The 25,500-nt window shown below is 38.2% G+C and overlaps 1 protein-coding gene across 3 annotated transcripts in view; it reads right to left on the reverse strand.

Annotated features, from left to right (window-relative positions):
• The window catches only part of WDR26 (WD repeat domain 26), a 50,132-nt gene that overhangs the window by 18,354 nt on the left and 6,278 nt on the right, over positions 1 to 25,500 (reverse strand). For all 3 annotated transcript variants that reach the window (XM_010382253.2, XM_030937095.1, XM_010382252.2), the window contains exons 4-8: positions 21,678 to 21,814; positions 17,006 to 17,103; positions 15,754 to 15,910; positions 8,943 to 9,081; positions 1,764 to 1,904 (exon numbers count right to left, since the gene is read on the reverse strand). In XM_010382253.2, coding sequence (XP_010380555.1) covers positions 1,764 to 1,904; positions 8,943 to 9,081; positions 15,754 to 15,910; positions 17,006 to 17,103; positions 21,678 to 21,814 — 672 coding nt within the window. The remainder of the gene's footprint in view (positions 1 to 1,763; positions 1,905 to 8,942; positions 9,082 to 15,753; positions 15,911 to 17,005; positions 17,104 to 21,677; positions 21,815 to 25,500) is intronic.

Below are 25,500 nucleotides of genomic sequence, written 5' to 3' on the forward strand. Positions count from 1 at the left end.
TTCTCCTTTGGAAGGTGAAAAGAAAGCTTTAATGGAAAAAAGTTTTCTTTGATCTTCTAGGTCAGACTCACTGCAAGCTGTTTTACTGAGGGAAAGCAATTTTAATATTCTACTCTGTGTTCTGCCACCTCCCTGAACCCAATCACAAATACAACATCGATTAAATGCTGATTTGACAAAAATGGCATAAAACACATTTTGGGAACAATCGTGGACTTTGATCATAAATCCTAGAAAATAGAGAATTATAGTTAATGTTCTCAGATATCATAACATTTGAATAGGTAGGATGTTATTTTTTAAAAGACACAAGCTTAAGTATTTAGGGTAAAGTATCTAATTTACTTTCAAATGTTTTAGATATGTATATATGTGTAAGTACAAATGCACATTTCTCTTTTTTTTTGGGACGGAGTCTCACTCTGTCACCCAGGCTGGAGTGCAGTGGTGCGATCCCGGCTCACTGCAACTTCTGCTGCCTGGGTTCAAGTGATTCTCCTGCCTCAGCCTCCCAAGTAGCTGGGATTACAGGTGCCTGCTAGCACCCTTGCTAATTTTTTGTAGTTTTAGTAGAGATGGGGGGTTTCACCATCTTGGCCAGGCTAGCCTTGAACTCCTGACCTCGTGATCCACCTGCCTTGGCCTCCCAAAGTGCTGGGATTATAGGCGTGAGCCACCACGCCCGGCCACAAATGCATGTTTCTACACACGTATGTACAAACAAAATATCACAAAATGTTAACAACTGTTGAACCTACAGTGGTGGGCACATAGATCATCATTGTCTTATTTCAACTTTTCTTAATATTTGAAAATTTTCTTAATAAAAAGCTGGAGCTGAAACAAGGAAATGACTGACCAGCAAGGCAGTCTTACTATCATTAACTACAGGATTTCTAAAACATGAATTGTAACTAACAAACTGAACCTAACGCTGACTCTTCCTAAAATGGGACCCTGCATAAAATTCAAATTTTCATATATAAACAGCAATGGGTGGGCGGTGGCTCACGCCTGTAATCCTAACACTTTGGGAGGCCGAGGTAGGCGGATCACTTTAGGTGAGGAGTTTGAGACCAGCCTGGCCAACATGGTGAAACCCCATCTCTATTAAAAATAAAAAAATTAGCCAGGCGTGGTGGCAGACACCTGTAATCCCAACTACTCGAGTGGCTGAGGCAGGAGAATCGCCTGAACCTGGGAGGCGGAGGTTGTAGTGAGCTGAGATTGCGCCACTGCACTCCAGCCTGGGCAACAGAGCAAGACTCTGTCTCAAAAACAAACAAACAAACGAACGAACAAACCCAGCAATAAAGCCCTTAGTAGTAAGTACTGAAAACATCATTTAGCTTCACTAAACTAGCTTAGTATATAAAATATAGGTAAGGAGATGGTGCAACTGCCATTAGAATGGAAAATCTGGTTTAACGCTGACCTTTTACATTTCAAAGGTAGTTTTAATGTACAACTGTGAAACTATGAAACCATTATAAATCTTTTCTGAGGAAGCACAGTAAATAGTATAAATTCCACAGGACAAAGCCAAATATCCTGAAAACACTTACTTATCATTCTTTCAAAAATATATTACTGAGCATAATATTTATATCGATAAATCCGGAAAGCTGGTTTCCACTTGAAGAGATACAGTATAGTAATTTAGGTTGAATGGTTCTGTTATATAAATCAATAAAGTTATAATGAATATGTACATTATGACTATGCTGTACTTAAAAGCTAAACCAAAGATGGAACTCGCTCACTTGTACATTCCAAAGCCAAAGCTCAGAGCAGTCATCTGGGCCGCAAGCAACAAGATAGTTGTCATCTGGACTCCATGCAATATAAGAAACGCCATAAGCATGTCCTTCTAATGTTTTAAGCAGTTTTAGCAGGTGTGTGTCCTAGGAAGGAAAATAAACAATTCAGTTAACTCCTTTCACTAAAGTCATTGTTTTCTGGTGCAAGAACTTAAATAGCTACAAAGATGTACTTTGATAATTTAATCTGAGGAATTTTCAGACCAATTTTCCCTTTAACAGCTTGCTTCATAAAGACTCATTCACATTGCAACATCTATTAAGCATCTACTACACCATTAAGCATCTACTATATACAAGTCATTGTGTACTCGATGAAAATATAAAGATATATTTATATTTTTACTATATGTATAAAGATATATTGCATTTGACCTTAGAAAGCTTTCAAGGCAACTGAAAACAGATGGGTATAATGAGCTATCTCTTACTTATTTTTAAACAACTTCATTGAGATATAACTTACCATAAAATTCATCCTTTTAAAGTATACAACTCAGTATATTTTAGTATATTCAGAGTTGTGCAACCATCACACCATCGAATTTTTAGAACATTCTCATCATTTCCCAAAGGAACCTCCTACCCATCAGCAGCTGCCATATCCCTCCGTGCAGCCCCTGGCAACCACTACTTTTCTGTCTCTGTCTCTATAGATTTGCCTATTCTGGATGTTTCACCTAAATAGACTTATACGTGATATGGTTTCTTTTAATTGGCTTCTTTCACTTAGCATGTTTTCAGGGTTCATCCATGTTACAGAATGTATTAGTATTTAATCTCTTTTTATTGCTGAATAATATTTAACAGTATAATTATTTTGTTTATCCATTCATGAGTTGATGAACATTTGGACTGTTTCTCTACTTTTTGGCTATTATGAATAATGCTGCTATGAATATGTATGAGTTTTTGTGTAGACATATGTTTCCATTTCTCTTGGGTATATACATAGGAGTGGAATTTCTGGGTCATATGCTAACTCTGTTTAACATTTTGAGAAACTGCCAAACTGTTTTCCAAGTGGTTGCACCATTTTACAATCCTACCCAGCAAAGCTACCACTTATTAATGCTAACCACTACTGGCACCATTCACAAACAATACTTCATTTAATCCTCACAGATCTAGAATATTGCCCCCTCTCTCATATTATAGGGAAAGAAATGAAAGTTTAGAAAGGTTAGAAACATGCCTGTTTGTAGTGCAATGGGGATCTGAATCTGGACTGCCTCACTTAAAAGCCCATATTGTAAGCTATGCAAGCTGAACTGTGAAGTGCAAATGTAGACGTGGCAAGTGACAAGGCTGCAAGAGTTGACGTGTTTGTTGTAGGCTAAGGGGCTACATTTTCCCTGTGTGTGAAAAGCCACTTAAAATTTGTAAGCTAGGGAATATACAGTGTGATATTTGGCTTTAGGAACCAGGATAACAACGTGGAAGATGAATCGGAAAGAAAGACACAGGATAAGGAAACCATAACGGGACAATGGAACCATAATGAGCCATACATAGTTTACAGTCAGTTCCCAAAAAATGAGGCCCTAACATAAGATGTTAAGGACTAAAACAGGTCAGAATCAAAAGATATTTTGGGCTGGGCACTATGGCTCACACCCGTACTTTGAGAAGCTGAGGCTGGAGGACTGCTTGAGTCCAGGAGTTCAAGACTGACCTGGACAACATAGTGAAACACCTGTTTAAAAAAAAAAAAAGATACTGTGGAGATAAAAATGACATGATAGAATATAACAAGAAATCTTCAAACACAACCTCCAGATTTCTGGTTTAGGGGATAGGGATGGATGTTTCCAAGAAATAGAGGAAGTAAGAATTTGACTAAAGGTGGGAAGAAACAATAAGTTTTGGACTTTAGTCTTAAGATTGATTGAGTTTAGCTCTGAGCCGGGGTGGGGGGAGGAGGGGAGGGGGGGAGGGTGGAGTGGGGGGAAATCCCAATGGAATGACCCACAAGCAGTTGAAACAAGTTGGGAACTAGTCTGATAAAATTAAGCTGGAGATTCCTCCCCTCCTGAGAAATGTCACTGCAAAATGGATTGTTTACGCTACTGTTTCTTCACTGAATCTTAAGTTTATCATTCATACAATTATCTATTCCAAATCACCATCGTTTTGACAAAATTCAATAGTTAACAATGCGACTACTTCTGATTCTTCTTTGGGAAGTGGGTAAGAGGCATGAGGTATTTGTATCAGATCAGTAGTATCATTAGATCAAAGTGGTTTAAATAATTTACTAAGCAAGTCAAGTCTTCCTGACTAGCTCAAGATCTTCCAGGAACAAATTTTCATTCACAGTACTGCCCCAGATCAACACAAAGATTTGCTTTTAAACTGAAGACAAACTCCTTTAGAAATATTTAACTCAGCCAGGTGTGGCGGCTCGTGCCTGCAATCCCAGCACTTTGGGAGGTCAAGGCAGGCAAATTGCTTGAGGTCAGGAGTTTGAGAACAGCCTGGCCAATGTGGTGAAACCCTGTCTCTACTAAAAATACAAAAATTAGCCGGGCATGGTGGCACATGCCTGTAATCCCAGCTACTCAGGAGGCTGAGGCAGGATAATTGCTTGAACCCAGGAGGTGAAGGTTGCAGTGAGCCGAGATCGCACCACTGCACTCCAGCCTGGGTAACAGAGTGAGACCCTGTCTTTAAAAAAAAAAAAAAAAAAAAAAGAAATATTTAACTCAAAAACTGTTTTATGTTCATGAATGAAAAAAATATAATCCTATAAAAGATAAAGTTGAAAATAAAAACATTAATACTGTATCTTCATTAGTACAGTGCCTTTACACTAATTTATTCAAAGTGGAAATAACATGTTCATGAAGCCTATATGACTTTGCTTGGATTTTGGGGGGAATGGGTAAAATTCACCTTTTTTAGGCAAAGAAAAACTGTTAAAGAATGTAGGCATTGGAATCACATCAACTCAAATTTTAAGGCTCTCTTAAATGTATTTTTTTCCTCTACATTAAAAAATACACACACATGTTCAAAAAGGGCATATATATATGTGTATATATACATGTATACATATATATACACAAATGTATATATATACATACACACACACACATACATATATATTTTTTTGGAGATGGAGTCTTCTCTGTCGCCCAGGCTTAAGTGCAGTGGCACGATCTCAAGTCACTGCAACCTCTGCTTCCCAGGTTCAAGCAATTCTCCTGCCTCAGTCTCCAAAGTAGCTGGGACTACAGGCACATACTACCATGCCAGACTAATTTTTTTTATTTTTACTAGAGATGGAGTTTCACCATGTTGGCCAGGCTGGTCTTGAACTCCTGACCTCAGGTGACTTACCTGCCTCGGCCTCCCAAAGTGCTGAGATCACAGGGGTGAGCCACAGCACCCAGCCAAAAAGAACATACAGTTTCTTATAATTTTTTCAGACAGTATTTGACATTACAAAAATACCATCATACTAAAAGAGTCAGTCCCAGAGGACTCACTATAACACTCTAGGAAACACTGGCATAAGAGTCTAAACCTCTTAGCAAAGAATACAAAAGCTCCTCCTTGATCTGGCTGCTACTTAATTAACCTCAACTCTAGTGTACCTAAAACTCTTTCCCCAAACCACCCAAATGCCATGTTATGTTTTCTTTTGCCCAAGGGCCTAACCTAACTAGTTTTGCCTAAACAGTTCTTTACCTCTTCTTCACCCAATATTTACTTTTCTTACTTTCCTTAGCTTTCCTGTTCCAGTAGGCTCTGTTTTATGAGCTCCTGTAGTGCCCATTATAAATTACGGTGTATTATCATGTGCTTAGTCTGTCTATAGCAAAAGACCTGGCACACAGCAGGTGTTTAATAAATACTGGCTAAATGAAGGGGGATTCTTTTTTTTTTTTTTTTTGAGACGGAGTCTCGCTCTGTCGCCCAGGCTGGAGTGCAGTGGCCGGATCTCAGCTCACTGCAAGCTCCGCCTCCCGGGTTTACGCCATTCTCCTGCCTCAGCCTCCCGAGTAGCTGGGACTACAGGTGCCCGCCACCTTGCCCGGCTAGTTTTTTGTATTTTTTTACTAGAGACGGGGTTTCACCATGTTAGCCAGGATGGTCTCGATCTCCTGACCTCGTGATCCGCCCGCCTCGGCCTCCCAAAGTGCTGGGATTACAGGCTTGAGCCACCGCGCCCGGCCACGAAGGGGGATTCTTATACACCGCTACTAGGAAAAACTTTAATAAAGCACAGTTTTGGTATTACTACCTTTTTTCAGATATCATGCAAATAAATGACTGGTGAATGAAAACAGAACTTAGTATGCAAAGGCTGTGATTTGATCCCAAACTCTTTTCTAGTCTAATCTGCCACTCTGTCATTACTCATCCCATTATCTTATTATTATTATTTTCTTTTGGAGGGGGATAGGAGGGTAAGAGGTTTTCCTGTCTTCCTAGAATGCCCCTTTCCTGTTGTCCACCGGTGTGATGCACAATAAGGCTCTCATGAGGTATTTCGACTTGTAAAGCTTCCTTGTGCTTTCATAATACTTTATGTATTATCTGTTACGTATCATGCTTATTTCATTGAATTTTGTTTTCATTTAAACTGTACATTTTTTTCACAGGAATTTTAAACCTGAGATCTACAAGAATGGGTCCAGGGATAGAATCAGGGGTCTATGAATTTAAATTGGAAAAAGATACATCTCTATTTTTATTAAACACAGCCTGAAATTTAGTGTTTCCTTCACTCTCTAACGCAGGCAAGTAACAAGGTAGTATTAGGCAGTACTGGGTATATTACTAATTACATACGGTAGTATATTAGGTAGTGGTGGGTAGTATACTAGCTAGTATACTAAATTAGGTGGTATTAGGTGACTCCATTAACAAAAGAAATCTTAAATCTTTTCATATATTATAGTTGTTGCAGATACTTGAAATATTTGTGTGCTCATCACTACTTCCAAATTCTGGTACTTACATCTGCTGCTAGAATTTATTATTTAACGCATTAATAAAGCATTAAATAAAAATAAAAAATACGTTTTTGTACTATGTTAACCATGTATCACTATAATTGGCTTTCCTTAGTAATGAATACATAACATATATTTGGCCTTACTATGTGCTTCGTTTATACATTTAAATACATTCTGAGAAAGAGTCCATAGGTTTGCCAAACTGCCATAGAGGTACGTGGTACCAAAAAAAGGTAAAGAACTACCGCTTTATGGTAAAGAATGTATCTTATTTACCTTTCATTGTTTGTAGCATATGTAGGTATGCAAGCATTGGTGTATGCTCTCAAATTCAATTCTCTTCTAAAAAGAACTGTTAGGCTCGGAATGGTGACGCACGCCTGTAATCCCAGCACTTTGGGAGGTCAAGATCGGCGATTAGCTGCGGTCAGGAGTACGAGACCAGCCTGGCCAACATGGTGAAACCCCGTCTCTACTTTAAAAATACAAAAATTAGCTGGGCGTCATGGTGCGTGCCTGTAGTCCCAGCTACTTGGGAGGCTGAGGCATAAGAATCTCTTGAACCTGGGAGGTGGAGGTTGCAGTGAGACGAGATTACCCCACTGCACTACAGCCTGGGTAACACAGTGAGATACTGTCTCAGAATGGCTCCCTTTTTCTATTTTTCTCAACACAGGAGCCCAAAACTTTATACTGAGCTAATAGCATATTTTAATTCTAAACTTCAAAATAAGTTTATTTGGCTGGGCACACTGTCTCACACCTGTAATCCCAGCACTTTGGGAGGCCAAGGCGGGCGGATTACCTGAGGTTAGGAGTCTGAGACCAGCCTGGCCAACATGGTGAAACCCTATCTCTACTAAAAACACAAAAATTAGCCAGGCGTGGTGGCAGACGTCTGTAATCCCAGCTACTCGGGAGGCTGAGGCAGAAGAATCCCTTGAACCTAGGAGGCAGAGGTTGCAGTGAGCCAAGATTGCGCCATTGCACTCCAGCCTGGGGGATAAGAGTGAGACTTTGTCTCAAAAAAAAAAAAAAAAAAAAAAAAAAAAGAAAAGAAAAGAAAAGACATTTATTTTAGGTGAATGACTCCTAAAACAAATATAGCTCCTTAATCTATCTGGAGTCATGTGCTTCTTTGATCCCTTGATAAATGTTCAATTAGCTGAAATAAATGAAAATACTTATTATCCACAACAAATCCATAGGTCATCTGGTTATAAACAAACACTTAACTGATTTTAGAGGGAACTCAGAATTTTAAATCCAGAATAAAATACTTTTCATATATATCAATGGGAAAACAAATGAGAAAGGCTTACACATCAAGGTCCACAAATTATACAAGATAATGATGGGCTTCAGAAGGCAAAAGAGTAATGAGTCTTTTCTAACTTGTGGTTGGAACAGAATGGACATTGTATTAATCTTCCCCCCGCTTTTTTTTTTTTTTGAGACCGGGTCTCACTCTGTTGCCCAGGCTCGAGTGTGCAGTATCAAGGTCAGAGCTCACTGTAGCCTCCACCTCCTGGGCTCAAGTGATCCCTCCTACCTCATCTTCTCAAGTAGCTGGGGCGACTGGTGTGTACCACCATGCCTGGCTAATTTTTTGTAATGACAGACTCTCCCCTATGTTGTCCAGGCTGGTCTTGAACTCTTGAGCTCAAGTGAGCCTCCTGCCTCGGCCTCCCAAAGTGCTGGGATTACAGGCATGAGCCACCGTGCCTGGCCTAATCTTTCAATCAAGTATTAATAAAGATATAAATTGGCACATATGTTAATAGCAGTGGGTTTGTTTGGAGTCAAGGTATTCCGGGATTTGAGTCAAACTTTGTCATGTACTAGCTGCGAGAGTCAAAGCATTTGACTTCTACCTCAGTTTCCTCCTCTGAATGCAGATGTTAGCACCTCACAGAGTTTTTCAGAAAATTAAATTAGATAATGCATACACAGATTTAACATTATCATTAGTACATAAACACTCAACAGTGTTAATATTATCTATAGAACACACGAAGATGTAAGAAATAAAGATGACAAAAAATGCTCTTGGAAAAGAATACTGTTGATATATGTATACTTAAAAATATGTAATCAGTGAATTAGATTCAAAATTATTCTTTTGTAATATAAACACTCATATTGGGGTACATACCGGATCAACTTGCCATATGATAACTGTTGTATCTTTTGATCCTGTTGCTAGTTTAGTGCCATCATTAGAGAATTTACAGAACCACACTTCATTACAATGCTCCGTAAGTATCTGCTGTGTATAACATGGGAACTGCCTCCTAAAACAAAGAGGTCCACAAATTATTCTTTCAAAACAGATTAGAATAATAATGAAAAAGGTTACATAACTGACAAAACTTCTTTGAAGATCACATCACTAAAAATAAGAAATGAATGCATTTGTAAAAATTTTTTTTTTTTTTTTGAGACAGGGTCTCTCTGTTGCCCAGGCTCTGTACTGTTGTACAGTAGCACAATCACAGATCACTGTAGCCTTGACCGCCTGGTGTCAAGAGACTCTCCCACCTCAACCTCCTGAGTAGCTGGGACCACAGACCCGTGACACCAGGCCCAGCTACATTTTTTTTACTTGCTATTGGGGAGGCTGGGGTGGAAGTACTGCTTGAGCCTGGGAGTTAAGAGGCTGCAGTGAGTTATGACCGCATCACTGCACTCCAGCCTGGGTGATGGAGTGAGATCATTTCAAAAAACACACCAAAACCAAAATCAGAATAGCCTCCAGATAATGAGTTTAGGTCCTTCTCACTCACAAGTTTTAATGTCTTTGGCAAGTCATTTAACTCTCTCAGCTTGAGTTCCCACATCTACAAAAGGAGATTAGTATCTACCTAACAGAGTTCTTAGAATTCTTGTAAGAATTAGAAATACATTTAAAATTTCTGGAATGTAATAGATACTTAAATGTGATTAATAATATTTTCAGGGAGGCACAGAAGAAGTGCAATATATGGCAAGGAGTGCAGTAGTTAAGAGCAAAACCTTAAGAATGGGAGCAGTAGTCTGACAGACTTAGATTCAAATTTTGGCTCAGTCACTTAGCTACGATTCTGAGATATTAAATTAACCTCTCTAAATCTAAATTTTTCCAACCATCAAACAAAGATTAAGGCATCTGCCTTACAGAATTCCTTATACAAGGATGAAATAAGAGGAAGCGAAAATGACTATAAACCATTTAGACTGAATCTGACACTTAGCTAGTACCTCATAAATGGCAGCTAATATTACATATCAAGGGCAAAGAATTTTGTGATTTATGATCTGGTTTACCAACTTAAATGACTATTTTCATTAAGCACTCATTAAAAAAAACCATTCTTTTCCAACCTCTACATCAGCACTGTCCAACAGAACTTTCTGTGACAGTGGAAATGCTATATACCTGTGCTATCTAATACGGTAGCCCTCACTACAAGTGGCTACTGAACACTTAAAATGTGGCCAGTAAGCTGGAGGAAATTGATTTATTTAATTTGAATTATTTTACATTTGAATTTAAATGGACACATGTAGTTAGTGGCTACTGTTTAGACAAAACAGTTCTACCTTAATTCTCTGTATTATAAAAAACATTATTTGAGTAGACTGGGCACAGTGGCTCACGCCTGTAATCCCAGCACTTTGGGAGGTCAAGGCGGACGGATCACCTGAGGTCAGGAGTTCGAGACTGGCCTAGCCAACATGGTGAAACCTCATCTCTACTAAAAAGACAAAAATTAGTTGGGTGTGGTGGCACATGCCTGTAGTCTCAGCTACTCAGGAGGCTGAGGCAGGAGAACCACTTGAACCCGGGAGGCGGAGGTTGCAGTGAGCCAAGATCATGCCACTCCACTCCAGTCTGAGTGACAGAGTGAGACTCAGTCTCAAACAACAATAACGACGACAATCCCCCCCCACCAAAAAACAACGTTATTTAAACACTAACGGATACACCTTTAAGTGTATCTGGAAACACGGTCTTCCTTGCTTCTTTTCCCAATCAATAATTTACAATTATATTTTGTCAATTCACCAGTCTGAAACAAAATATACATGTAAAAATAAATTAACATTCTTTACTTGGTACACATGGCAATCTACCTTAGCAGATGGGTATTTGTAAGCTGTTTTAAACTTTCAGATTTTTAAATTAAATTGCTTTAATATTACTACTCTACATGTGTGATTTTAGATAAAATAATCAATATTAGCTGACATTTATTAAGCACTTACTAGGTGCCAAATGCTGCACTTTACATATAATATTGCTCATGGAAGTACTACTATCCCCATTTTCATGAGGCTCAAAGAGGACAAATAATTTACTAGATGACATAAAACTGGTAAGTTATTGTACTAAGATTTGGACCTATGGTTGACTTCAAGACCAGTTTTCTTTCCAAATACCATTTTAAAATCATATTTTCCAAGGCACTGCTGGATAAAATTCCAATCAAATAAGCAATTTCAGTATCAGAAATAGTTTTTTCGGCCGGGCGCGGTGGCTCAAGCCTGTAATCCCAGCACTTTGGGAGGCCGAGACGGGCGGATCATGAGGTCAGGAGATCGAGACCATCCTGGCTAATACGGTGAAACCCCGTCTCTACTAAAAAAATACAAAAAACTAGCCGGGCGACGAGGCGGGCGCCTGTAGTCCCAGCTACTCGGGAGGCTGAGACAGGAGAATGGCGTGAACCCGGGAGGCGGAGCTTGCAGTGAGCTGAGAGCCGGCCACTGCACTCCAGCCTGGGCAGCAGAGCAAGACTCCGTCTCAAAAAAAAAAAAAAAAAAAAAAAAAAAAAAAAAAAAAAAAAAAAAAAAAGAAATAGTTTTTTCCTCCTCTAATGTTCATCTTTGTTTTTTTGAGATGGAGTCTTGTTCTGTTGTTCAGGATGGAGTGCAGTGGTGTGATCTCTGCTCACTGCAACATCCGCCTCCTGGGTTCAAATGATTCTCCTGCCTCAGCCTCCCCAGTAGCTGGGATTACAGGTGCGCACCCTATGCCTGGCTAATTTTTTTGTATTTTTAGTAGAGGCAGGGTTTCATCACGTTGGCCAGGCTGGTCTCGAACTCCTGACCTCAGGTGATCCAGCCACCTCGGCCTCTCAAAGTGCTGGGATTACAGGTGTGAGCCACTGCGCCCGGCCTGTATTTTTTTTGAGACTGAGTTTTGCTTGTCACCCAGGCTAGAATGCAGTGGCACGATCTTGGCTCATGGCAACCTCTGCCTCCCGGGTTCAAGCAATTCTCCTGCCTCAGCCTCCTGAGCAGCTGGGATTACAGGCGCCTGCCACCACACCCGGCTAATTTTTGTATTTTTAGTAGACACAAGGTCTTGCTATGTTGCCCAGGCTGGTCTCAAACTCCTGGGCTCAAGTGATCTCCCCACCTCGGGCTCCCAAAGTGCTGGGAATACAGGTGTGAGCCACCATGCCCTGCCTAGAAATTGTATACAATCTGATAAATCTTTTCAATGTACATCAGGATATTTTTGAAAGTCATAATTCATAATTAATTCTTTATTCTCCAGAAAAAAGCTCCTATGTAATTTCAAAGCTAAGATTTAATTTCTGAAAATAGTTTTCTAGTTCCAATGCTAAAACCTAGTCTCTAAAAGAGTAAAGAAGGTAACAAAAATTAGCAACTGTTCTTTTGAAGACTTTTAGATAAATAATAGGACTTAAATTTAGGCTCAGACCCAGTGTGGTAGCTCACCCTGTAACCCTAGCCCTTCAGAAGGATGAGGTGGGAGGAGCACCTGAGGCCAAGAGTTTGAGATTGGCCTGGGCAACACAGTGAGCAACTCCATCACCATCAAACAACAACGAAAACACAAAAACAAAGCCAAACAATTTTTTTGAAATTAGCTGTGTGGTGGTCCACGCCTGAAGCCCCAGCTACTCAGGAGGCTGAGATGGGAGTTCAAGGCTACCGTGAACTATAATTGCACCACTGCACTCCAACTTGGGCTACAGGGCAAGATCATGTGTCGAATAAAATTAAAAACAATTGTTTTTAATTAAAAAATAACTAAGTAAATTCAGGTTCTATTTTCTCAGTTTAGCAATAAAGGGCACAACTCACTCTCAAGACCGTGTATATAATGTAATGTGTGACATTATTCTTAGTGGCTTTAAAATCTCTACAGTAAAAAACTAAGGCTGACTCCAAGTTTTCTGGTTTGGGAAAACTGGGTAGATGGCTGCTTTTCACTGAGGTAGGGAATTTAAGAAAAAGCAGATTTTGTAAAAATAGGTGAGAGGGAAAGGAAGTTCTGTTTCAGACATGGTGTGTTTAATGTACTTGAGAACCCAAATTGTGGTATTAAGGTCTAAGGCTCGGAGATAAATTCTATAGCTCTGGCCTGTATCTAGCTGTCATTAGAACCATGGAAGTATAACCTACGGATGAGGGAAGAAACAATTCTAGAACACATATTTTTTTTTTTTTTGAGACGGAGTCTCGCTCTGTCGCCCAGGCTGGAGTGCAGTGGCGCGATCTCTGCTCACTGCAACCTCTGCTTCCCGGGTTCAAGTGATTCTCCTGCCTCAGCCTCCCGAGTAGCTGGGACTACAGGCGTGTGCCACCACGTCTGGCTAATTTTTTTGTATTTGTAGTAGAGATGGGGTTTCACCATGTTAGCCAGGATGGTCTCGATCTCCTGACCTGATGATCCACCCAACTCGGCCTCCCAAAATGCTGGGATTACAGGCGTGAGCCACTGCACCCAGCCTGGAACACGTATTTCTTAAAGGGACAGTAAAAGAAGAAAAGCCTAAGGAGTAGCCAGGAGTTAAACTAAGAATCTAAAATGTTTTAGAAGTCAAAGGAAAAGTTTCAAAATAGAGTAGTACAGTGCTATAGTAAGGTGAAGATACAGGCTGGAAAATATCCACTGAATGTAAAAGAGGTATTCTCACCAACATCAACAATTCTGGTGTTACGTTAGCTACACAGGTCCTAATACTACAGAAATATGAAGAGTGAAGGAAAAGTAAGGACACAGACATTGCGAAGGTGTAGTAGGTAATGATTTCAAGAAGGTAGCTCTAAAGTGGAGGGAGAGAGAAAGAGAGGTAATTAGGAGCACAGAGTGAAGGTTTCATTTTAAGATTACAGAGAAGACCTTCTAATCAATGGTTATTTCAGAAGAAGAAAAAGGATGCTTTCATTCCTATGTAAAACTCTGGACTGCTTTTCTACACAGGCTTATGAGAGCTTGGTCCCTTATCTGAGGGTTGGAAAAAGTTAGATTAAGTATTTTTCATCATTTAGTTTCATAGGTGCTGATGTACGTGTTAAAACACTTTGGTCATGTTCCCATAGATTTTAGTTTCAAAACAGGAGGGCAAGCTCCCAACCTACTGATACCTCTTGAACCATTATGTCTAGTCACCACCTTTCAAAATATTTAAATTTATGAACCAAAAAAAGATTTGGGTTCACAAGCGTCTTAATTTTAACACTGTTCTCAAATCTGCTAATGAAGCTATGAACCACGAAACTATATAGCCTTTTAATCTATTATCTCTTCCTACCTCTATTCAATTTTATACAAAAAGATTTTAAAATCCTCAGAAGCGGGTCAATGACCATTATTAAAGAGTTTAAAAGGGGACAGGGGAAAAAATTTCTAATCACTTTCTTGTAGAACATTTAAGATAGGTACCAAGTAATAATTTAATACTTTAAGATTAAATAACCCTTTTAAGTAATTTAAGGCCAATATCTCAAACAATTATTATTTCTGTATTTCAAGTAGGGAGAGTGAGGTAAAAACTCAATAGTTACAAAAGTGGTTTATACATATGTAAAAAATTATTTTAAATCATAGTAGAAATATGCATAGACAATTTTTATAGTTATTCAGAAGTTCCTCGTTATTCCAAAGCCCTTACACTTAATATGCTTTTGTTCTTATTTATATTATTTTCATTAGTTCTTTGATATCACTGGTAAAAGCAACTGAGCACATGCACTGCAGCTATTCTCTATTCTGTTTGGTTCATCAGATCCAAATTATTTCATTCTTGAAGTCTGAAATATTTCACAATTTGTTATTTGATATCTTAAAATTAAAGCTATGCTTTAGGCCTAGCATGGAGGCTCATGCTTATAATCCCAGTGCTTTGGGAGGCCAAGGCAGACGTATTGATTGCTTGAGGCCAGAAGTTTAAGACCAGTAGGGGCGAGAGACCCCATCTCTACAAAAAAATTTAAGAATTAGCCAGGCATGGTAGCGCATGCCTATATAGTCCTAGCTACTCAGAAGGCTGAGGTGAGTGGATTACTTGAGCCTAAGGCTGTACAGTGGCCTATGATCGTGCCATTGCACTCTATCCTGGGCAGAGAGAGAGAGAGACTGTGTCTAAAAAAGAAACCAATGAAAACATCAAGAACAAAATAAAGCTATACTTTAATTTTAGAGACCATTAAAATAGTAGGTATATTTTTATTCAAAATACTCCTAATTTCAAAAGAGAAGCCTGAATTCTTACAAGTTGAATTATGGACACGGGTAGAGACAGTAAAAAAACCAAAACTATAAAGTTAATAATAGCTGTTGTTTTAACCATTTTTCGAGTCCATCTTCTACTAAAAAGCAGAACTTTCATTAAGAAAAAAGAATTGCCATGATCTTTATGTGCAGTAAATAATTTGGGACATAGTTAAATTGTCAGACACAGAAAACGAGTAACCAAACCTATAGATAATGAAAAACTGGCTTCCCAACTTCAGTTCTCAAGGTATGGTTACTATATAAACATACAGAAATTTCTCATAATTTTCAATTTTCATAGTTCTAGCTTTACTTGTGAACAAATGTTAAGTCAGACATGAACTGTTATATAGCTACAGGACAAGACTCTAAAAAAGAAAACTAAAATAAGTTCATCATTGAGTTTGTAAAATGTTAGCCTATTTCAGAATATAAGAAGTTTTCCTCTTACCTACTACAAACATGATCTATAAGCAGAGACACAGAATCTAGATTATTATCAAGTTTGGTATTGTGATATAGGCACCGATCCCTTTGTAGTTCCACCGCCTGCCGCAGGAGAGTCTGTAAACGCCGTGGGGGAAGCATCACTGATGGTGGTAAATACGCTTTAATAGAAGATATTTTAAAAAAGAGAAATAATAATAAACTGTAAACTTTTATTTAAGACATTTGCTCATCTTCTGCTGTACTTGTTCCTACCCCAATAGTACCTACTTCTTAAATAGAGAAGTTCTGGGTTATGTGATATGTGAGCTTTACCAATATTTGTCAGCAGCAATAGTTATGTTGCTCATAGAATTGGATATACTTGGGTGGGAGGGGTTTATTTTGTATGTGGACTTTCTAGGGGCAGGGAGAGGTAAGCGGGAAATAACAACAACAAAATGAAGAAAAAGAAGACAACAATGAAAAGAGTATCAGATAATTATCATATACCAGAAGGAGACCAGGTGTAAGTAAAATCTCCACTTAACAAAGAGCAAAATTTTGGAAAATGCTGCAATAGGTCAAGCTCTAGTTCCCATCAAACTGCTCTAAAAATTGCTTTTTGGCCTTTTGGCTAAGATCAAGTACAAATTACTCCAAATGTCAAAGATACTGTGTGAATTCAGGGAGTAACTAGTGTTTTGATATCAGTATCAACCTATTGCAGTCCTTGAATGCCTCATACCTCCCCAAATGCATGGCTTTGTGATTCTTAGGATCGTCACTGTCATCTCAACATCAAAATTATAGAATCATATAATTTGCAGAGAGAACAACATCTTTTACATAAAAATACAGCAAAAATGAAACCCGCATTACAATCTAGAATAAACATAACATGGTTGGGGAAGAATAAAACAATTTACCTAAAGAAACCTGGGCCTTACTATTGAAATCAAAATCTTTAAAGCACTTGTGACTTAAAACTGTGGTTTACATATTTTTTCTCTAAACACAGCACTTTTCCCCCAAACAAAATCTTAAGGGGGGGCATCACCACATAATACAAATGAAAGAAGGGCTGCTCTAGGACCAGTGCCCTTTCACTGACTCCTAAGGTTAGCTTCTTAGACTCCATGACAGAGTCTGAAAAAACAGATTCTCCCTCTTCTAACCACTCAATAAAAGTATGTCTAGATGTCTTCCTAATTGATCACTGTATCCATTCATAATCTAAGAGAAAATACAGAAACATAAAAAATTAAGACTCTTACTCTGAAGTTTGTCCAATAGTTTAGATCGGGAAGCTGTCCCTTTGCCTTCCCATTCTGCTTTTGCACGTAGGTCTTCTGCATGGCTACACATCAGATACCTAAAAATACAACAGAGAAAACAACCAATATCAAACCCATTTCTTTGAAATAAATATAATTGAAAAGTATTGACCATCTGGCTATCTGCTTCTTACTAATACATATCAAGAAATTTCTACAGTGGACTCAATTCATTAATATAATCTGGCACCTGCATATAATTACTAAAATGTAAGTAACAACATCTAAATATATATTACCTACTAACATAACATATTATTGTGCTATTGTTATATATGTATGGCTCTTATTGTGCAGGTTCTGTTATAGCACTCAACACATATTACTTCCTTTAATGTTTATAACAACCCTGTAAGCACTATTATTATTCTATTTTTATAAATGAGGAAACCAAGGCACAGAAAGCTTACGTAACTGGCCTAGGGTTAAGAGGCAAAGCAGGAATATAAACTCAGGCATTCTAGCTGTAGAACTTGCTCTTAACCACTAGGCTAACTTAATTACTTCTGAAGAGTAAAATAAAACCCAAAGAACATACCTTCAAGACTTTAGAATAAACATCATTCAAGAAATAGTATAACTGGATAATCATTCTTGTGTCATCTTGTGAAAGATACTGAGATCCCAGAGCACAAAATTGGGGAACTGTTTTATTGCTCACTGTATGTAAAGAAGGTGGAATAAAAGCTAAAGTTCACAGATTCTGGAGAATACATGAGGGTCCCCTGCTGGGAGTGTGACCCTGACCTGGTTTTGGCTCTTCCCAGAAGAATGCGCTTTGAAAGTAAAAGAAGTGAAGGTATTATTTAAACATGGAGATTAGACCTGGCAAGTAACTCTCCTGCTATTTTGTCTCATGCTCTGCCAGACAAATCTCTTCTTCTCACTTGTAAAAAGAATATTAAATAGGGTAATGAGGATTCCTGAAGATGAAGCATATTAAGTACTTAGTCTACTACCTGCTATACCTCTCAGTTAACATTAGTATCACTCCCTCCCTTTCTTAACTGCATAAAGCATATTTCGTTTAGAATCTAAATGATTTAATAGTCTCTTCCCAAACAGCAGAACTACTTCTCGTTATTTACTACATAAATAGTGCTTTAGCTGATCAAAAAAACTTAATAATGTAAGTAATTATACTCAATACTCAAATTACTCTATAGGAAGTTTGCTGTTGTGAATATTTTGTTTCTAAAATAACTTCTTTTGGGCAAAGTTTATTATCAATAATTATTTTAAAATGTTTATTTTTAAAATTTAAAAAAATGACTTACGATTGCTTCTATGTCCTTGTGAAAATACACATTAAATCTTAAAGTTTCAAAAGAATTTCTGTTTACAGTATAACTAAAAGGACATTGGACTGAGTAGGAGAAACTCTGGGTTCTGATCCCAGTTCCACATCTTGCCACCTTCGGGCCATTTCCTTAGGTAAAAAACTCAGGGTTTGCTTCAGAATAAAACCCATGTGACTAAATTATATGTTCTGACTCAAGAGCAGGAAAAAAATCATGTGAATGATATTCCGATGACAAAGAAATCAGATACTGCATTAAAAAGATAATCAGCATGCCTGTAATCCCAGCACTTTGGGAGGTGAGGCAGGCGATTACCTGAGGTCAGGAGTCCGAGACTAGCCTTGCCAACACAGTGAAATGCCATCTCTACTAAAAATACAAAAAAAAAAAAAATTAGCTGGGCATGGTGGCACACACCTGTAATCCCAGCTACTTGGGAGGCTGAGGCAGAATTGCCTGAACTAGGGAGGTGGAGGCTGCAGTGAGCCGAGATTGCACCACTGCACTCCAGCCTGGGTAATGGAATGAGACTCTTGTCTCAAAAAAAAAAGGTAATCAGAACAAGATAATTTGTCAGCTACCATATCAAAACATCTAGCAGGCCAGGTGTGGTGGTTCATGCCTGTAAACCTAGCACTTTGGGAAGCCAAGGTGGAAGGACTGCTTGGGCATGAGTTCAAGATCAGTCTAAGCAACATAGCCAGACTCCATCTCAAACAACAAACAAAAAACCTGTAGAATTTACTGTTACAAGATGTGATAGTGGGTAAGACCAATGACTTTGGAATCAGTTAAACCAGGCTTTGAGAACTGCTTTCTGAATTATTAGCTTTATATTGTGCTGGCTACTTAACTTCTTTGAGGCTCAGTTTCCCTACATGCAAGGAACGGGCCCTTATCTTGGGCCCATTCTTTTGTTCATCATTTTGTATTTACAAACTCATGTGTCACACATTTGTTCTTGATGCTGGAGCCGTATCATATAGTGAAATATGCTATAAAGAAAAAAATTAAAAACAGAGTAACGTGACGAGAATACCCAGTGGGTAATCTTGGGAGATGATGATGCTCGGGCTGGGAACTAAACAAGGAGTACCTAGCTATGCAAAGACTGGGGAACACACATTTCAGATGGAGAGGACAAGCAGTGCAAATGCCTTAAGGGGTGGCAAGTGAAGGAACAAAAAGAGCACGAGTGTCACTGTACAGTAATGAATAAAGAAAAAGATGGCAGAAAAGGATCAGGGTTTTTGTAGCCTTGCACAGAGATTTTTGGTTTTAAGACTGCTGGAGAGCCAGTGGTAAGGGAGTGAAGACTTCATTTACGGTTTTGCTTATTCATCTGGCTACTGTGTGAAATACACATTATTAAGAAATTAAGAGTGAAGCCGGGTACAGTGGCTCACACCTATAATCCCAGCACTTTGGAAGGCTGAGGCAGGTGGATCACCTGAGGTCAGAAGTTCAAGACCAGCCTGGCCAACATGGGGAGACCCCCATCTCTACTAAAAATACAAAATTAGCTGGGTGTGGTGGCACATGCCTACAATCCCAGCTACTCAGGAGGCAAGGCTGAAGAATCACTTGAACCCGGGAGGTGAAGGTTGCAGTGAGCTGAGATTGTACCACTGCACTCCAGCCTGGGCGACAACAGTGAAACTCTGTCTCAAAAAAAAAAAAAAAAAAAAAATTAAGAGTGAAGACAATGTAACTAGGTGGGAAGCTACTATAATATTCTAGAAGAGATGTCCATGGCTTAACTAGGCTAGAAACTGGAGATTCAGAGAAATGAAAATTTGAGATGTTTCAGAATTAGGCCATACATGTCAAAGTTAAAAGATAAAGAAAAAGCAGTATGAGGCTTAAGTTTTTCCCTTCAGCAACTGGGTTGAAGATCTTGCGATATGCTAGAAGTGGCACAGGTCTGTAGGGGTTAAATTTATTCCTAAATTATTCTTTTTTATACTAGTGTAAATAACACTGTTTTCTTAATTCAATTTTTTAAATTATTAATTGTTAAGATTTTAGAAATACCATTATTCTTGTGTATTGATCTTGTGTCCTACAACCTTGCTGAAATTGCCTATTAGTTCTAAGAGTTTTTTAGTGGATTTCTTAAATTTTCTTTATATAAAATCATGACATCTTTGAATGGAAATAGTTTTACTTTTTCCTTTTCAACCTTTTATTCCTTTTTCTTGACTAATTTCCCTGGCTAGAACCTCCAATACAATGTTGAACAGACGTAGCAAGAGTAGACATCATTGTCCTATTCTTGATCACAAGGAGAGAGGTTTCAGTCTTTCACTGCCAGCGCTGTGAATTTTCATTAATGCCCTTTACTCGGTCAAGGAAGTTCCTTTCTATTCCTAGTTTGTTGAGTGTATTTATCATGAAGGGGTGAATCCAGAATTTTGTTTTCCTGAAATCCTACCTACTTAGGAGGGTGAGGCAGGAGGATGGCTTGAGTCCAGAAACTGGAGGCAGCAGTAACCTATGATTGTGCCACTGCACTCCAGCCTCATAAAACTGAGACATCTATTAAACATCCAAGTGGAGAATGTCAGGTATGCCACTAGATATATACATTGTCACTTCATGTAACAAAGAAAGAGTCACCGGTATACAGACAGTATGTGAAGGCATGGTATAGAATGAGATTACCTAAAAAGAGTATGTAGATAGAGAATAAAAAGGAGGCCCAGGATCAAACCTTTGGGTAATCTAACATTGTAAGGATTAATGTGGCCAAGTACAGTGACTCATGCCTGTAATCCCAACACTGTGAGAAGATCACAGGAGTTTGAGACCACACTGGACAACATAGTGAGACCCTGTCTCTACCCTTCATACCCCAAAAAAGGACTGATGTTGATGTGAGGATTAAACGAGGTTGTTTATGTGAAAAGCTTAGCAAGGGCCTGGCACATGACAAGTATTCACTTAAAAAGTTAGTGTGCACCAATACTGGAAATGTCGTTGCTTACCATGATCCATATCATATGATTTTTATTTTGTTTTTAACTACAAAAGCTGTCCTTGGAATGTAATTGGGTTTTCATAGAAGATTTTAAAATAGCATTTCACAGGCAATACATATTTTCTTCTCCCTTTCACCCACTTAAATATATCTCTACCCTAATCTGAAGTTTCCTAGGATGACCAAAATAGTTCATCCACACAGGAGTGAGTTTACCTAGATAAATATCTAAGAATTTAGCAATAATCAAGTATCTATATTTTGGAAAAATGTTAAAGAAATATAACTTTGGCCCTCCATTAACCTGAGTTCAAGAACTCAGTTTCCTTACCCACTAAGAACATGAATGCGCTCTGTATTGTATTTCAGCGGCGTCAATTCACAGCGTAGAACTTGAAGTGCCTCCAGGACTTTGCCATCCTCCAGGTATTCTAGGTACTTCTGCTGCAGCAGCAAAAACTTCATCCTCTGACATGACAGAAAGCAGCAGTCAGGGGAAAAAAGTTGATGGAAGTTTCAGAAAATGTTTGTGCCTAAACAGAACAGTAGAAACCATTCTACTATGCCCTTTGAAATAACTTTTTATAAAGTTTCAAGATGACTCAAAATAGTTTAGTAGAGCCACAGTAGATTAAATGTGACTTTGCTCAATTCCACATCTTACTAAAACTCTGCTTTGAACAAATAATCTCAAATCAGACTAGATCATTAGTGATCGAAGTATCAGCCTTGGAAAAAATGAATTCTCCTCTCAAAGCAATTTCCTAGAATTTTAGTTCTTGTATAAAAAATTAGAACTATTCCAAGTACTTGAAATTTGCTTTTTAAAAAGTATGACTTTATAACTAGGGCATTGGGGGGTTTTATACAACAAGTTTTGAGAAGATAAGAGAAAAAAACAGCAAATGAACTACTTAAGTCACAATGTGAAAGAGGGACTAAGTAGACCGGAAAGCAGAACTAGAAACACTCAGGAGAAGTAGAAAAGTGTCTTATTTTGGCTTATCAAAGGTTAAGAGCTGTCCAACAAATGGACTACAAGTTGGTATGCAAAGTATTGAGTTTCCTACGACTAACGCGGCCAAGCATAAGCTTGATGCACTCACTCTCTTCTAGGCAGCTATTAAGGGATGTCTACATTAGATGGTTGAACTTAAAGGTTTTTAAAAAGATTCTATATTGGTACTTGTATATTTCTGACAATCTGATCACTAATGCATTTAAAAATGAAGAACAGGAAATTATTATTAGCTCTTTTCCCCCCTAAACCTATAACCACTTTCTAGCTTTATTGTGAGACACTTTCACATTTAGTTTTTTTCTGAACTGTGTTTTTGACTTTAATACTTTTAAATGCTACTTTATTATTTTACTTTCAACTTGGTCACAATCTTAGCAGTTTTTTACAAGAGAAAAGGGATGTTTATAAATATTTCAAAACTTCTTTTAAACCTTAAACCTAATTAAGGACCACAGTTTGGAGGGACCTTTTCATCATTATTTGGTACTTGTCGAGCTTGAGCAAGTCAATTGATGTAAACAGAAAAGTCGTAAGTAGGGAATGTTAGTTATATTCAGAGACTCCCAGGAATACAGTGGTAAAGATCTCAAGCCCACTTAAAATTAAAACTTAAAGTATAATTTTCCTTGTTTGTAAGATGCTTTTTTTCTCTTCTGAGACAGAGTCTCACTGTGGTCCAGGCTGGAGTGCAGTGGTGCCATCTCAGCTTATTGTAACCTCTGTCTCCTGGGTTCACGCGGTTCTCCTGCCTCAGCCTCCCAAGTAGCTGGGATTACAGGCGCCCGCCACCACACCCAGCTAATTTTTGTATTTTCAGTAGAGATAGGGTTTTGCCATGTTGGCCAGGCTGGTCTCTAACTCCTGACCTCAAGTGATCTGCCCACCTTGGCCTCCCAAAGTGCTGGTATTATAGGCATGAGCCACTGCACCTGGCCCAAAATGCTTACTTTAAAACCATAAAAAAGTACACTGCTGTCACGAAATGCTGTGGAGAAATTACCATTTATTTGTAGAATTAACAGTGTAATAAACTGCTCTACAAGATTTTCTATCAAGGAGTATTTAGAAGAGAGATATAAATTTTAAGCTTATGAAAGTGGTTTCTAGAGAAAGCAAGCAATAATAAACTTATGCTTGATACAAATCTCATCTTAAATATATGGCTAAGGAACAGAAAAAAATTCAAACCGAGACACTCCTGTAACTCTAGGAAAATTACACTTACCAAATTTTACATATAAATTTAGAATGACCAATGGATGTTTCAGAAATACATTAATTACCAAGATGCCCTGAAAAGTACATTACTATACATATAGCCTGAAGTTAACCTTTCTATGTTAAATGAAAAAACTTTGACATTCTTCTGGTCACAGAAAGCAAAAACTAAACAATGCAAAAAAAAAAAAAAACTAAAAATAAAAAAATGTTATTTTTGAAGTTATTCTGGATATTTGCACCATTTTAGCTTCTGAAAAAAATCCAAATATGAAATGAAGACCTCATATATTTTCATTTATCAATAAAATGTTAAAAGTTTCATTCCACCAGGCGCGGTGGCTCACGCCTGTAATCCCAGCACTTGGGGAGGCTGAGGCGGATGTATCACGAGATCAGCAGTTCGAGACCAGCCTGACAAACATGGTGAAACCCCGTCTCTACTAAAAAAAAAAAGAAAATACAAAAAAATTAGCTGGGCGTGGTGGCGGGCGCCTGTAATCCCAGCTTGCTGGGAGGCTGAGGCAGGAGAATTGCTTGAAACCGGAAGGCGGAGGTTGCAGTGAGCCGAGATTGTGCCACTGCACTCTAGCCTGGGCAACGAGAGCAAAACTCTGTCCCCCCCCGCCCAAAAAAAGTTTCATTCCATTTTGTGGTATTTTTTAAATTCAAACTTGAAAATCATATTCAGTTGCAGAACTTTTTCATTTAAATGTCACATGGAACTGGCCAGAGCATGTGATGTAATTTCTTCACTAAATTTTCTTAGTAACTGGGAATTGAGGGACTTAAAAAAAAATTTCAGGGCAAGTTTTTTATTTACTTAATATTTATATATTTTTTGGTATCAATCATTAGGTTCCTATGCCCATCCCTCCCCCATTCCAATGTGTGTAGGGACAGTGCCCAAAGTGCTGTTTCCCCCTTATTTTCCCACCAAGATCTTGATACAACATGTTACTCTCTTTCTATGGGGCAGAGGTGGGGCAGGAGAACAGAGAAAGGCTGACTAAAACTCTTGAGAGAAGCCAATATAAACACGTATTTCTGTATATACAGGGAATGCTATAAAAGTAGCACAAGAGCATTTCTTATGAGTCATTTTATCCAGATCAAGACCAAGAATATTCTCAAACAGATATCAAATCCTGGTATTGTGCATGGCAACTAACATGCTGCTGGCCAAGCACAGCCAGAGATTTGAGAGAAAATGTTTATTCTCCAAAAAATCAGTTGAAGTATTTGACACATATGATAAGGGTGGGGAGTAAAACTGTATTTTACCTCCCAAAATTTAAAGCACAAAAATGTAAATATAATCTCAAGAAAGCAAAAACCCTATAATTAACAAATAATGCTAAATACTGAAAACACTGTAAAAATCAGACAAAATTAAAGCTTGCTGAGATGGGGACAGGGCTCTACTGTTTATGTTTAAAACAAATCTTGAAGAAATAAAGATAGAAAAATATTAGGAAAATGAACTCTCCTTTATGTCTTTCCCCAGCTCCCAATTAGACCTCTTAAGAGATTATTTCTGGCCTCTAATGATTTTTCACCATCTCTGGGCTCAGCAAGATCTCCTTCTCCATTTTAATATCTAATAAATTTGAAATTGTTAAGTGACTAGGATAAGCTTGAATGATAGTTTCACATTGTAAATTCTGCGGTTGCTACCCTAGTCCACCCAATACTGAATTGCTTTATCCCTTCCTTTGCTCCCATATGATTAAACTGAACTCAACATGAAAGAAAAACCGAGAAATTACGATACTCAGAAAGTTTGGTTCTCAAGGGTCGCCTCCTAGCTAATTCAGTAGTGATTCTAACTCTGGAGTAAGGTTATAACCAAGGTAAGTCAAAACTCCTATTTGACTTTAAAATATACTAGTTAATTATAGATGCCAATTTTTGT

Source organism: Rhinopithecus roxellana, chromosome 8 (assembly GCF_007565055.1).
Source record: "Rhinopithecus roxellana isolate Shanxi Qingling chromosome 8, ASM756505v1, whole genome shotgun sequence".
Classification (NCBI taxonomy): domain Eukaryota; kingdom Metazoa; phylum Chordata; class Mammalia; order Primates; family Cercopithecidae; genus Rhinopithecus; species Rhinopithecus roxellana.